Raw genomic sequence first — 14,909 nt, 5'->3', positions numbered from 1 at the left:
TCGATCTTATTAGTACTGCTTGTATTGCAATATTAGATATTTAATATTTTTTTAATCAATTACTAAAATTTCCCGCGGGTACAAATAGCCAACAAAGCTTCGGAAATAAGTAGACTTTGATAATACATTATTAATAACCTAATTTGACTTTTGATATTACCTAACAACAAATAACTTGGACTTTTCAGGTCAGCCAAAAAATTACAGATTATATAATTATTACAGTTGTTGACCGACAATGTTGTTCTGTCATAGCTATTAATTTTCAATTCGAGCTGAAATAAATAATAATAAAAAAACCGTGGAAACTGTTAATATCCAGCTTTTGTTTTAGAAAACTTAAAATTCCCAAATTTCTGCAAATTTTTCTTTTCACTAGAACCTTCTACAAAGTATTAGCAAACTTAAAAAATATAAGAATAAAATCGGTAAATTCGTTTTCAAGTTATAGCGTGACCAAGGGAAGTAGGGGTAAATATTTATATTTCTAATATATCAAAGTTAGTATTAGAATTAGTAACAAAAAAATAATCACTCTCACTCACAAATTTTATTTAAAACAATAATAATACAGCCATGAAGTACTCTATACAAATATCATTCATTTTAGTCGATTTCACAATAAGTAAACTATTTATTTTAAAATCATTTAAAGAGTAAAACATTTTCAGATAATATTGTATCTTTTTTAAATATCTTAATTCGTTTTGGAATCGAAACATCATGACATATAAGAAATAATGAAACGTAACAATCAAGGATAAGCGAAAAAAAATGATTTATTTCCGAAAATAACAAAACAATTTTACATAACATTAATTGTAGCAAAAACTTTAGATGTGCTTAAAACGGTAATAACTACAAGAAACAGGTTATTACGTCATACATAATCAAAATGCAAGTGTTGTCGTGTCGGCAAGAAATTTATTGTATTTTCGTTGTTTTATTACATAATGCTTTTTTATAATACGTTATTTACTTTTAAAATTGTATTTATCCCATTAAAATGAATTACATTTTTAATCTGATTACATTTATCACAAAAAAAAAATATAAGGCGTTTTTTTATCTGTGACGAAATATATACAGATAAAAATTACTTTTCAAAATTAAATATTATTTAACTTAAAATTATATTTCTATACATAATTCTGATGTAATAGAATTCATATTATTTTTTTACAGTAAATGTTGACATATGTAATTTTATTTTATAAGTTCGTGTACGAAAACATATTTACCTCTACAAGGTTGAATCAAAGTAGGTTGATATTATAGCAAGAGCCTACATTCATAATATTGTAACAATCTACTACACAACAGTAATCTGAACGTTTTCTAAAGGCAAAACACACTATAAGACTTACCTAAGATACTTAATACGACGCCTACGGTTAAGTTTAGACAATTTGCTTATTACGTCATTATTATTTTTTTAAGAAACGTTCTATTTTATTCGTTAAGTTCATAGTCCGATTATATTTATCTTTATTGAGTCTAATCTTGTGTATTTTCATGTATATATCTATCAATATTTAATGATTTTTATAGTCTTTTTTCAGTTCGGTCTTGCGCTATCTTCGCCCTGACTAAAAGTAGTGGATTGAAATATTTGTTATATCTAAGTACGAATAGTTTTAATACTACTGGTAATAGAGTAAGTTATCTGATTTCCTATATTATATTATCAATACTCATTCAAATTAAAAAAAAAAACAAATATCGTTGATTTAATATGTAATGTAAAAAGAAAAAAAATATAAATTAATTTTCGAACACGAGTTCGAATTCTCGTGCGTTTCAAAAGAGGGCAATGGAGGTGAGTATGCACGGGCGTTGTTTGCTTAATGATATCTCTCGCGAGATATATTTTACACTTGTCAAACATAACACAAGACAATATATTATGTAAATTGTTATTTATAAACAAAATACGACTGGAGAGCAAATAGAGATCATAACATTTGAATTAACTTTAAGTCTGACAAATTACATTTGCTCTGTCAATTGTTCATATTAGTATATCGTTCTTAATGTATCACGATGAAATAATACTTATCATTAGATTATATACAATATAAGCGTATTTTGGTATCAACTATGATATAATGATATTATTAAATAGTTATAATAAATAACATGAAACTGTTTCTCGCGTTCGTTTAATACGTAACAACTAGAGACTTGCCTACAACTAATATCACATTTATTCCGTACCGAACGTTCGGAAACGTTGAGTTTGATGTTAATTACAGAATAGCACTAGATTTTCAAATAATAACGCGTTATTCACAGATTTTTCCGCGGATACGTTTGAACTAAATACTTTTGAAACGATAGCAAGGTCACCAGTCGACAGTTTTCTAACAGCGGCCAACTAATCAGACAATTAAAGCTCTTGCTTCACGACTTGCAGTCGAAGCCGCTCTATTACAAAGTTATTAGACGTTATATATCTGCATCGCATGACGTCATATCTATTGACGTATGAGAGCACGCGTTCCGAATATGTTTAACAGTCCGCTCCATACTTGCCCCAATGTGCGAGTGATAATCACTAATCAAAACATCAGGTAACAATGTCATTACGAGCCCGCTCACGTCACTTATTGCTTTTATTAATTCTCTCCTATTCCAACCTCTTGCTTGTTCAGCACATGCCTCGGATGCGACTCGGATCGAGCTGGACGTATTGTCCGCCTCTGTGAGGAGGGTCTGTCACGAGTCAACATCAGTTAACACCCACCGGAAGACACTTGCACTGTTTCACTTTTTGTAGGCGCTTGCGTCTAAAGGGGGGATTCTGTCCAGGGCAGCGGAGCGTAACAGTGATCCAGGTGAACTTTTTTGGCTTACAAAACGAGCACGATTTGAACGCAGGTGGAGGCCGTTCGTCATTGCCTTCACGACGCCGCGGTCCTTTCGGAATATAAAACGAGTTGCACTGTCCATAACAAAAATTGTTAATCACTGTCGCCTGTAAACATCCGGGCTCCCGAATTTTTTGAACTAACTGTTCGGTTTTGCACCAATCTTCTTTCAGATATTCTTTTTTGGTGACGAGTAATGCATTTTTCGAAGACTTAAGTATGTTTCGAAACGCCGCTCCTTTAGGTATTTCGGTCACATCCTCCTGCTCTGGTGCGGACACGACCATTGTCTCGGAACTACCTTCACCGAGCTCATTTCTCTGAACGTACGACGTTGACGAAGCCGTCGCTTCTTCTGTTCGCCTTCGCGCCGCGAGTATTCTTTCGACTTGCTCAGTGTCGATAATATCCAAGATGGAATCGGTCGGCGTAAAAGGCCTTTTGCTTCCGACGCCAGCACTCACACCGCTAGCGGCCAAGAGCGCCGCTGCAACAAGCCAGACGCACGATTTCGAAAAGCTCTCCATCTGTAATAAAAACACTTGTAAGTAAACGCAAATATAACTAGCGCGTACTGATTTATAATATGTAGGCTTCGTTTGAGAGGAAGTCGTAGGTTTAACTCACGTTGTAACGAGAGATGAGAGGCAACATGTCGTAGGCAGTGCGTCGGTGTACTAATGGTCCGCGACTCGCGAGCAACGCGCTATGCGTGTGCGCAGGGCCGGCCGGCGAAGCGGTAATGAGCGTGAGCGCCCCTCAATGGACCACTACTCAATGAACGAGATGAGTCACGCACCGTGCCTCCACCACAGAACCGTTACTATAAGCGAGAATCACAGAACCGACAAGTCGCACACGTGTTTCGTATTACTGTAGGGTTATTTGCCCATAAACAATGTGTTCTAATCCGATCATAAAGTCTTTACCAATTGAAACGACACTGGCAACTGTGTATAAACAATGCATAATGTATTTGATGGTTTTAACTGATAACGTAAAGATAGTGTAGTAAGAATAGGTGATTTAAAAGAAAGGGTGAAATAGGAATTGGTATTTTTAAACTGATGATAATTGTTATCCATGAAATAAAATTACTTTGGGTTTGATTTCAGCTTAAAATTTCAAAGACAAATTCAAAGTCAACAATTATAGGAACATATTTATTTCAAACGTTAGTGATGCAAAAACATTTTTTCTCTCTGAGCTATGTGTATAAAATAAGCGTTTTTTAGTTTGAAATTTCAAACAAGAAAATTAAAAACCATCACAAAAAACGCATATTATTTAAAGATAGGAAATAATACGAAAAAGTAATTTATGTAAATTTAATACTGAATTTTATTTGACTAAATACATATTTATAACTGGCCTCTTTGAATTTAACGGGAAGGAAAATAATTTAAAATAAATCATTATTAGGTAAAAGATTATAAAATACTCTATGAGTATATCATGTTATTATACACTGGGTTTTGGGCAATAAAGTAATTACTGTAGAACTGTTTTACAAAGAATATCTCGAGAAAAACTATAGGAATAAACGCGTAATGTAGAATACCGTTTTTTTTTGCAATTAATGCAAAGTGAAATAAAATAACGACTAGGCGAAAATCCTTCTGACCGAATTTCGGCCAAATCGGCGAGTCTCAAAAACTGGCTAACCGACTTAAAGAAATGTAGGAGTTCATTCGGAGTGTAACAGTGCTGACGTCGCTACTCGGTAGACCAATGAATCAGGTAAACACAATCATGACTATTGTAAAAACCGTGGGTTACTTACTTACTTAATCTTTTCATTACTCTACTAATACCAATTGCTAAAAAAAAATATCAAGTACCCCACGCATAATTAAACTTATATAATATAAATTCACATAATAAAATTTAATATAATCAACTTAAATAATTTATAAATAATACAAATCATGCAGATAATTAATATTTATGGTATAGCTTTTTTTTGTTGTTTTTAAGTAAATGCATTAAAATCAAATGTCTCACAGATGATTGAAACTCATAGGCACGATGTAAAAAATCATTTCACGCTTAATCTGTGACAGGGAAGTCGGAGATATTTTCTCACCTATCGCTGGGCGCCGGCGCAAAAGCAATGTTTCGTTAAGGCGCCAGCGCAGATGGTGCCTTGCACCAAATATCGAATCTACACGTTTCCGCCCATTTGTGCTTCCCACAATGCCAATAGAAACTATATATACGCATCCGGAGCCTTCTGCGAAGTGTGGGCGCTGTGTGGGTGTACACTATACACTCAATCGCGTTTTTAACAAACCATCGTTAAACCATTCATGATAAATTGCTTGAGATACGGCTGCTATGACAAAATTCTTACGTCCTGACTTATAACAGAACCTTTATATTTCATCTCGCCGCCTTTATGTAATGTTTGAGTGACATACTCATAAATATGTACACGGACGTGTAGGTTCTTTATAAGTTATTCGTATGTAATTATTGTTTATTCGTTTAGTGGGTTTTTATAATTGCAATGTTTCAATTATGAAATCAGTGATGGTATTGAATTATAAAATATTATTTAATGCAACCTAGTAATAAATCGTTGCGAAAATACAGGAAAAATATTTTATATTACAATCAGTCTTCTAAAATACTTTATGGCTGATATGTTATTTAATGATAGTGATCATTGTATGTAATAATTATAATTTTTGGAAATTTAATTCTCATATACATAAAAAAATCAACAAATAAATTTTAAGTTAATTGTCTTAAAATAAAACGAAATTAAAAATGATCGCATTAAAAGCGAATACTTTTTGTATAGAATTCTTTCCTACCCAGAAATTGTTATTTTAAATTTACTAATAGTACATATTTAGAAAATTAATATAAAAAAGTACAAATGCTTTTAGTAATAATAATATTCCTGGTTGCAAAAATCCTATACTATGTAAGTATACATGTATTATATATAAGTATGTAAGTGTTTTTCTTAATTATTTAATGGAATATCATGTCATAATATATTTATTTTTAGGGTTATTATCTTTATTTTCTACCGAAACCATAAAAAATCAAATTACGTGTTATGAAACGGTGAAATAAATTACTAAACATTACATATACCTATATAGATATAATTTTTATTTTCATTATTTTTACGATAAACAACAATGTAGGATACAATCGTTACAAAAATATAAACACATTATTAAATATAGAAGTAAAATATCATCAGGTAATCATAGAAGCAGCGACAATATTTACTTTTTGTGGTATTATAATGAGATTAATTGAGATTACGTATTTAATACACGTAAAAATACGGTTAATGATATTTCTACATAATTATTTTATTACGAATATGCACATTTATAACAATACACTTATTCTTAGAATTACTCTTTATTTATACTCTGTAAAGTATCCGTCGTCGAAACACCGAATTATTACGTAAGAATTATAAAAGGATATTATTTCAATTGAATAGCGTTCTTAATTTATGTCTCTAATTGAAATTAATAAAAAATATATTTACGCCACAAACGTACGTGACACAAATGATAAAATTAACACACAACACCCTGAACTATAGATTAAAGTAACAAGCTTTGTCGTTTAAATAGCGCAATACAATTCAGTCAGAGGACACAGACTATAGAGAGGAAGTGCATAGAAATATTTAAGAATTTATTTTTTTATCCCGAGGCGCTTAGGCGACATTGGAATTTCATTCATCGGTCTCCATTCATGCGTTTTGTCCACCTTTAGTTGAAAAAAAAAAACGTCAAAGGGACCCTCAGAGACGTGCCGTCTACTTCACTCGCTGATATATAGATGTTCACGAATTATTTTTTGATATTTTTGGGACAGTTGTATAGAAGCTTTTTTTAACTATACACTGGAATTGGTTGTGCAAAAGGTAAGGTAAGTCTACACACTCGTGTAATTTATTATCCACGCTGAAAGATCGCTTCGACAAAACGAATCTTTACCGCTTAGTATTTAAATCATTTATGAATAAATAGTAAGTATTTACATAGACGATCTAAAATATCAATTCTAAAAGGCAATATATTTTATAGTTTTAATGTAGTACTATTCATTCTCGAAGGCGCAAAGGAAAAATTTATAATTTTTTATATAAATTGACTTAACAAAACTATATTAATATGTTTTTTTTTAATCTAATATGCTGATTTTACTCTATGTCATCTCACGCACACTAAGGTATCTTTTAAGCACGAGCGTCTATCACTTCTATTAAAGCACACCGATAATAAATGAACGTGGAGAGACGCGCCTTCGTGTGTAAATAGATATTTTTAAATAAATATTTTTTTAATAATATTAAAAAAAATCTAATTCTGTATTTTATTATGAAACACGACATCAACCTGTATAGTTTGTTTCGTGGCCCTGCACTACCTACGTATAATAAAATGTCTTCAGAAAGTACACAGAGGCCGGCAGTTCTTAGAACAACCGTGCACAAAGTTTGTTGATTCATTTGATATTTTTAAACCCTACTCATCTATTTATTTGGCCTATATATGCCTACCTATTCGTTATGTGATATGATATGTTTTTAAATTATAAATTAGAAAAGTAGCATTCGCATAACTTCGCAGTACGCATGTACGGAACTGGATCTGGATGTAGTTCCACCATTTAAAGTTAAAAAGAAGAAAAAACTATTCGTGTAAGTAAACCTTAAAACCGTGATATAGTAATTATCTGCTCAATGGTTAGAACGTGTGCATCTTCGAGCGCATGTTCAAACTTAGGCGAACACCACTGAATTTTAATTTGCTTAATTTGTGTTTATAATTTATCTCGAGTTCGGTGGTGAAAGAAAACATCGTGAGGAAACCTGCACGTGTTATGCCACATGAATGAATTTCTTTAGTACCAACCCGCATTGGAACAGCGTGGTGGTATAAGATCCAAAACTCAAAGGGAGAGGAGGTCACACTGCTGAGACGAAGGCCATAGTGTGACTTTTCTACTTACAACCCCGGTGGTCTCGTGGTTAGCTTATAAAACTGCCGATTCTGAGTGTTTGTGTGCAAATACATGACAAGCCAGTCAAAGTTATTAGATTTTAGTGTCAAAAAATTCTCAGTAATAGGTGCAGTTAAGAAAGTTTTAACTTATATATATGAACGTAATTTCGCTGGTACTGTGCCTGGTCCCTCTCCGATCCAGACAGTCTGCCCATTGTATTATTATTCCCATTGGAATAGTTAGATCAGTCTATTTGAGATAGGACGTCTTGGTCCATCGTTCAGGAGAACATAATTAGCGTGACGAACATACGACGAACGTCGACGACGACCGACGAACAACTTACATTTGATATAATTTCGAAAAAATATTAAATGTCTGCGGTATCTATCTGATTGTACAAGTATTTACACTATTAATACTAGTAATGTAATCTTACACTAATATTATAATAAGACATATTATTACTTGGTGCAACACTGTTGATTTCCGGGTTGAAGGGTGAGTGAGCCAGTGTCTCTACAGACACAAACGTCTTAACTCACAAGGTTGGTAGCTCATTGACGATGTAACGAATGGTTAATATTCCTTACAGTGCTGTGTATGGGCTGTGGTAATCAGTTACAATGAGGTGGCCCATATTATACGTCTCCCTGTCTATATTTAAAAAAAAAATAGGTTAATAAAAAAGTTTAACCCTTCTTACTAGGTCGAGGCAATAAATGTTAAATCCTTAAAACGACTTTAAATATTTGTCGAAATATTTATAGGTAAAAAATGTATAGGAACGCGATACCGAGAATTTTATACGAATGTAAATCTTAGTAATAACAAAACGATACTTCACGTGGCTCATAATATCGGTTTTTTTTTTACTATTTTCGGATTAAAAAAGATGTGCAATAAATCATACACTTGCATTTCGAACGCTCTACAAGTCGTTTAATCAGCGTGGGCGCATTGTCATTCGTCAATTCGAATGTGAAGCGCGACTGGCAGGCGCCTGCGCAGCGGCGATATATTGTCGAGAGTAGGGTTACCAAGCGATAAACACCGGACGATAGACATTGTACAATTTAGAAAGTTATTTATCTTTTATGTACATATAACATAATACACTCTGTATACGAATATATATGATTTACGGTTTTTTACGCTTAATACAATAGTTTATTGATTACAGTGAATTACACACTAATACAACGACGATAAACCCATTTTGGAAAGTCCGACGTGTCCCGTTAACTAAATGAATGAAATTAAGTTCGATAACATTTTTCGTCGTGTATCTTGGGACTAAATGACGATTGATCAAGCTACTATTTGATGAAAATAATTTAAACATGCAGTTACATTTTTATTGCAATATACCTATTCTGTAATTATCAAACAGTAAGCTTAACTACGTTATATTCCAGTGCGACAAAATTTTGAGTTCCAATATCGTATTTCGTAATATTTAAACTATGTAGATGTACATGTTATCGCTATAATAATGTTAATTTATTATAAAAATTTGGTGCAGAATTGGTTGATACAATTGCGAGAAACTTTTGTGACTCGTAAATGTTTTTAAATACAAGGTCATGTCGTTGTGGCGGAGGGGATAAGTGATTCGATATTTGATAGAAATTAATTGATGTGTCGATGTGTCGTAATACAATAACAAATGCATCGAAGTTGGACTTTTACGGTCTTGATAATAAACATCGTTAAAATTTATAATTCAATTTATTTCTTTTAACACGACTGCTCAAAAAAGTATGTTATGTTCAGAGTTCAAGTATGTTTGGTTCTTTAATATTGTAATAAATAGATTTGGATGTATGGCTATCGTTAGAATCCTTACTTTATCCCAAATGATACTGGTTATAAATTTTCATACAGTACAGTCGTGTTTTTTGACATCATCACAATAAGTTATTAAGTATTGGAGATGTTTAAGACGATGCAATGAAATCAAAAAAGAAAGACACAGCATTGTGTAACTATCCCGTATCTATACAAAGTTAATTAGTAAGGGGTTTGAGCACAAAAAATATCGTCCTAAAAACGTTCGCCATATTTGAACTGTGACCTACTATCTAAATTTATGTAACGTCTATATATTAATCATCTATATCAACATCATATAGATGTAAAGTTTATTGTTTTGTTTTCGTTGAAATATCAGAAAATCGTACAAGATAAGTCGGATTTCAAAAAATCGCTTTGTGATTTAAAACTACATTAAAAAAGGTTTTAGGTTCGGGTCCTTCATGCTACGACACAACGGAATGAATACGAGGAGCGGGAATGAAAAGAATGACAGGCGAGATGAGTGCGTGCGGTGACGACTGTACGGCGATGTGTTTGAAATAAGCATGTATAATTGGAATTTAACGTGGGTCAATCCAACGGGCAGAGCTAGTAAAATAACAATGTTTTATATTTTTACGCATTACGAGTAAGTACATTTATTTATAATATATCAACTAATAGTATTAGTACTGCTACTCGTACTACATTTTTATGTTAGTTTACATTGTGCAATAAATTGTAATGGTACTGTTTCGTTGGCCTATTGGCTAGCTTATAAGAGCTAGAGATCCCTTGGCCAATAAGAAATTGTTAATAATTTGCAGAACAGGGTATTGAATTTGATAATGAGTAATCCCGTGGCTAACTAAGTCACTGTTCCTGCATGTTTCTGGTCGTGTTTGATTGCCGTTTTATCGGATTACGAGAGTGAAGAATATGGAGTACACATGTACGTGCGTAAGCACATGTGCACTCTCTATTCCTCTATACATTTTCACATTATAATATCTCCTGCGTAATTAGACAGTCTACTTTGAGAATGGCTGACGTGATCGATATTGGTTAAGAGGACGTCAGTAGGACCTTATTATTTTTTTTTTTCATTTTTTTTTTTATGAACACATTATTACGTAGAAATCTAGCTTCAAAATATAAAAGTGAATTGTAGACACCGTACTGAAGAATATAAAAATAGATTGATTTCGATTATTTCGATTTTTTTTTTTGTATTTAGTTAAATAAATTTAAAGCTGGAACTTGTTTCGGTGTAATGAGAGTTAGATTTCAAGGCCATATATTAGTGCAACGAATCAAAATTAAACGTTTCTGAAACAAAAAAAAACGGAAGGCATATTTCGCTTCTATCATGTAGGTACTAAGTTACTTGAGCGTCTTTATATTTGTATTGTAAAATTATCATGAATTATCGACTTATCTAAAATGTTGTTTATGAGGTTGTTCTTCTTTCGAATGTCAAATCAATCAGGACAAAAAGAGAGAAAAAAGTATTTAATTAAACACTCCCTAAATATCCTTTATAAGAAATGCCGTATTCTTATGGGTCCATTATTGTACATTTTAGCGTTTAATTACGTTGGTAGTTGTCATGTAAGTTACTCTCATATTAGAAGATAATGTTTAAGTTAACTTGACTTATTTTAAATAACAATTTACTAACAATACCGATGCTCTTGAAATATTTCTTTACATATACATAGTGAATTAAATAAGTTTAATCGCCCCAATCGCTTTGATCAGCGAAGTATCACGTCGGCCGGCGCCATTGGAGCGCCCGCATAATGCCTCTGTCGAAAAAAACCAATCCGTCACACTGGAGCCGAATTGATTAAAGATGTATTCCGTATAACATTCTGAGGACTATTCGATATAGGAATATTTTAACGCAAATCGAATCACGATTAACTCATTCTTAACTTTCGTGATAATACTGATTCCATATGACATTTTATAATTTAATGGCATGATTTAAGTGCAAACCATTGTATTGTTGATGCTTTACATGACGCTAACTAACGACTGCCATTGGTTAGAAAAATCGTTTGTTAGAAGGTTTTTCTATCAAGTAACGAAACCTTGGAAATTGTTACGGATAAAGGTAACGTCAAATGCCAGGTAACAGCAGGCGTTTAATGCGAGCAGACGTATAAATCAAATGGAAGTCCCTAACAACTTATGACATAAAATCCTTTATTATTCACACGAATCCGAATAAAAAAGACCCGACATTCAATAGCCAGGACCGAATAGCGCGTCGCGCCTCGAATTTCATTATAGGATTAACCGCAGTTTTGGTTTTTTTAAGAAACGAACAATTAGAGAAACGTGATGGGATTGACAAAAAAAAAATACCATTTTTTTTTTCGCTTTATAATAAATTCGCGCTGCAACCGCTTAAACACTTCTAAGAAATGGCATAATTTATAAATTTATTTGTAGTTTTTGTAGACATTTAAAAGGTAGAGGGCACACGCATGGGACTTTATGCAGAAATGTTTTGCGGTTGTAGACTTTTAATCTTGTTTTTTATCCATTTTGACATGAATATATTTCATTTTGTTTGTATGTACTAGTTTTGAGAATGCTAACTATACCCATAGTTCAATTGGTGGTAGGGGTTTGTGTCCATGTTGTGATTAGGTACCATTCAACGTATATTCTAACGTCAAGCAGCAATATTTAGTATTGTTATGTTCCGTCTTGAAGGATGGGTAGCCAGTATAACTACAGGCTCAAGGGGCATAACATCTTAGCCCAAGGTTTTACGCATTGGCGACGTAAGGAATGGTTAATATTTCTTACAGCGTTAATTTATGGGCGGTGATGACCACCTAACAGTAGATGGCCCATATACCCGTCAATATCATAAAAAAGCAATATTATTTCATTGGTCTAACTCCAAGCAGTTTTTAAAGCTTTCTGCTAAAAACCCATGCCGTTCTGTGTTACCTTTAATGCACATATTACGAGTAATACTCCTAATCCTGATCGATATCAGATTAAGTTAGATTGTCTTTTCATCCGATATTTATAACATTAGTTTATTAGTAAATAAAACCACGACAAATTTCTTTATAACGCTTAGCACCAAGCACGTGATGAACATCAACGAAAAATAATATTTGAAAAAAGAAGCAGCAGTTCTTGCTGGAATTAAAAACATTGGTTTATGGTATATGTGTTTATCTGCACAGATATTACAATAACTGAATCTTTTATACTATTTGTTTAAAAGATAATTTTAAGTGAATTAGGCATATACAAAAATCTCAAATGTTTATTAATAGTTTTATTGTGTCATACTTGATACCTATCAGGCCTGATCGATTAGACTATCAGCATTGGTTATTAACAATTGTAAATGTTCCCTAAATTATTAAATGACTGTTGGTAATGAACAATTAATATAATTACCATTTTTTGGCTTATCATAACATACGGTGTTTCTAAAGAATAGATCTAATAAATAATTAATCGTAATGTGAAGTGGTTCAATGACTGAAAATTATGCGTTTCTATGTCTCTGAATATGTTGCGTATGTGGTAGTATTTAATTTGACTATCAGTATGTAAGTGTAATGCTTCTATGTTGAATAAAGGAATTTGAGTTTTTAGTTTATGTTTTTTAATTCAACTTTTTTTTGGCCCTTGTAGTAGTGCAGCTAAACGCTTCATTAAAAGTATAACACCTCGCCTTATTGTCTCCACTGGTGTCAGGAGTACAGGTTCATTTTTTACCTAAATTATCGGAATTGCGATTCAACGGTGAAATGCTGCTAGGCATGCTTTCCAGCATTCCACGCAGTCATGATTTATTCTGTAACTAAATTTTAATTAATCTTTGTATATATATATAAAGACTTAATGTTAATAATTCTTATGTAAATGAAGCATTTAATTGTCTATTTACTTATTATTTTATATGTATAAGAGCTGCCTGTACGGATTTCGTCAGGTATATTGTTTAATTTTCGAGCCCAGTGCCAACCCAGTGCCAGTGTCTAATCTAAACCATCTAGGGATCGACACACAGAGAAATTTTATCGAAATCGATCCAAATGTTTAGGAGAATTTCAGTTTATTTACACACATATAAAATATTTATATATAAATACAGATTATTCATTTTTAAGGTTATGGCTGGGATTTTGATTCAGGACGCGGGTCTAGAATCTGGTTATGTAGGATTCTCACGTATGTTTTTAACTAGACCTAAAATTTTCCATACATTTTTACATTTTAGTTAACAATATAACCTATTGTTTAATATAACACGAGTTGTTACTCGTTCGACGTGTTCGTCACGAGTAGGATACGTAGGTGAGATTAATGCTGATCCGTCTGAATTTTTACGATATGTATTTAAATCCTGAATCAAAATTAATGGCATATAAATTCGTGCTCCTATTAATTGATGCCTATACGAGTATCCGTTTAATTGGCGCATTGTTCACACGCTTCTAAAAATAAAATAAAGTCGATTGCAACAACTGAGCTGAATCGCGTCTTTTGCCTTTTTATAGCGTAACTACAAACTAGAGGTCATCTAGTCTAGACTAATGCTGATACGCATATCGTTAAACAAATTTTTCATTAATTTTTATTGCATGTTTCACACCTTTAAGTCCATTATAATTTATTCCGGATGATTATTAATATTGATGGTAGATTTAATGTATTGTTAACGTATAGTTTGGCCATTATTTGAAAACGACGTGCCGAGCATGCTGTATATTGTTTTGTTCCGAAGAGAATTGTTAGTTTAATTTTGATTTTAAGATTTTTGTTAAATTTATAAAAGGGTTTTCTTCTGAGTTCATTAAGTAATAAATATTTGTTAATGCTTAATAATTGACATATAAAAATCTTTTGATATATTTGTCGAAGATTAATTCTATACTGTTCGACCGAAAACTACGAATGTTGCCATTTTTAATGGAGGAAGTTTACGTACGATGTTCTTTGGTGAAAAATAAATCATGGTATAACACAAACGGTCAATCAGTCAAATAAGAGTGTCATACTAATTGAATTAGTGAATTATGGGTCTAATAACATATTCGACTAAGGTTTCTTTGCCGTTTTTAATCGCCGTAACTGTTGGTATATATATACAAAGACAGGACAATCTCTGCCGGGTCTTGTTAAGCGATGACTAAATATATTAATCACAAATCAAGATCCATTTTCATATAAAATAAAATAAAAAAAAATAATTAAAATATATTTGAG

General features: G+C 32.4%; 1 protein-coding gene across 1 annotated transcript; it reads right to left on the bottom strand.

The window, feature by feature from the left end:
- Positions 1-1,722: 1,722 nt before the first annotated feature.
- LOC113404469 (gremlin-1-like) lies at positions 1,723-3,658 on the bottom strand. Its single transcript, XM_026645371.2, has 2 exons — positions 3,498-3,658; positions 1,723-3,397 (listed from the first exon to the last, which is right to left on the bottom strand). The coding sequence occupies exons 1-2, from the start codon at positions 3,522-3,524 to the stop codon at positions 2,732-2,734; spliced, it is 693 nt and encodes a 230-aa protein (XP_026501156.1). The 5' UTR covers positions 3,525-3,658; the 3' UTR covers positions 1,723-2,731.
- Positions 3,659-14,909: the final 11,251 nt, after the last annotated feature.

The sequence above is a fragment of the Vanessa tameamea genome, chromosome 10, assembly GCF_037043105.1.
Source record: "Vanessa tameamea isolate UH-Manoa-2023 chromosome 10, ilVanTame1 primary haplotype, whole genome shotgun sequence".
NCBI lineage: Eukaryota > Metazoa > Arthropoda > Insecta > Lepidoptera > Nymphalidae > Vanessa > Vanessa tameamea.
This window is presented reverse-complemented; position numbering and strand designations above follow the sequence as displayed.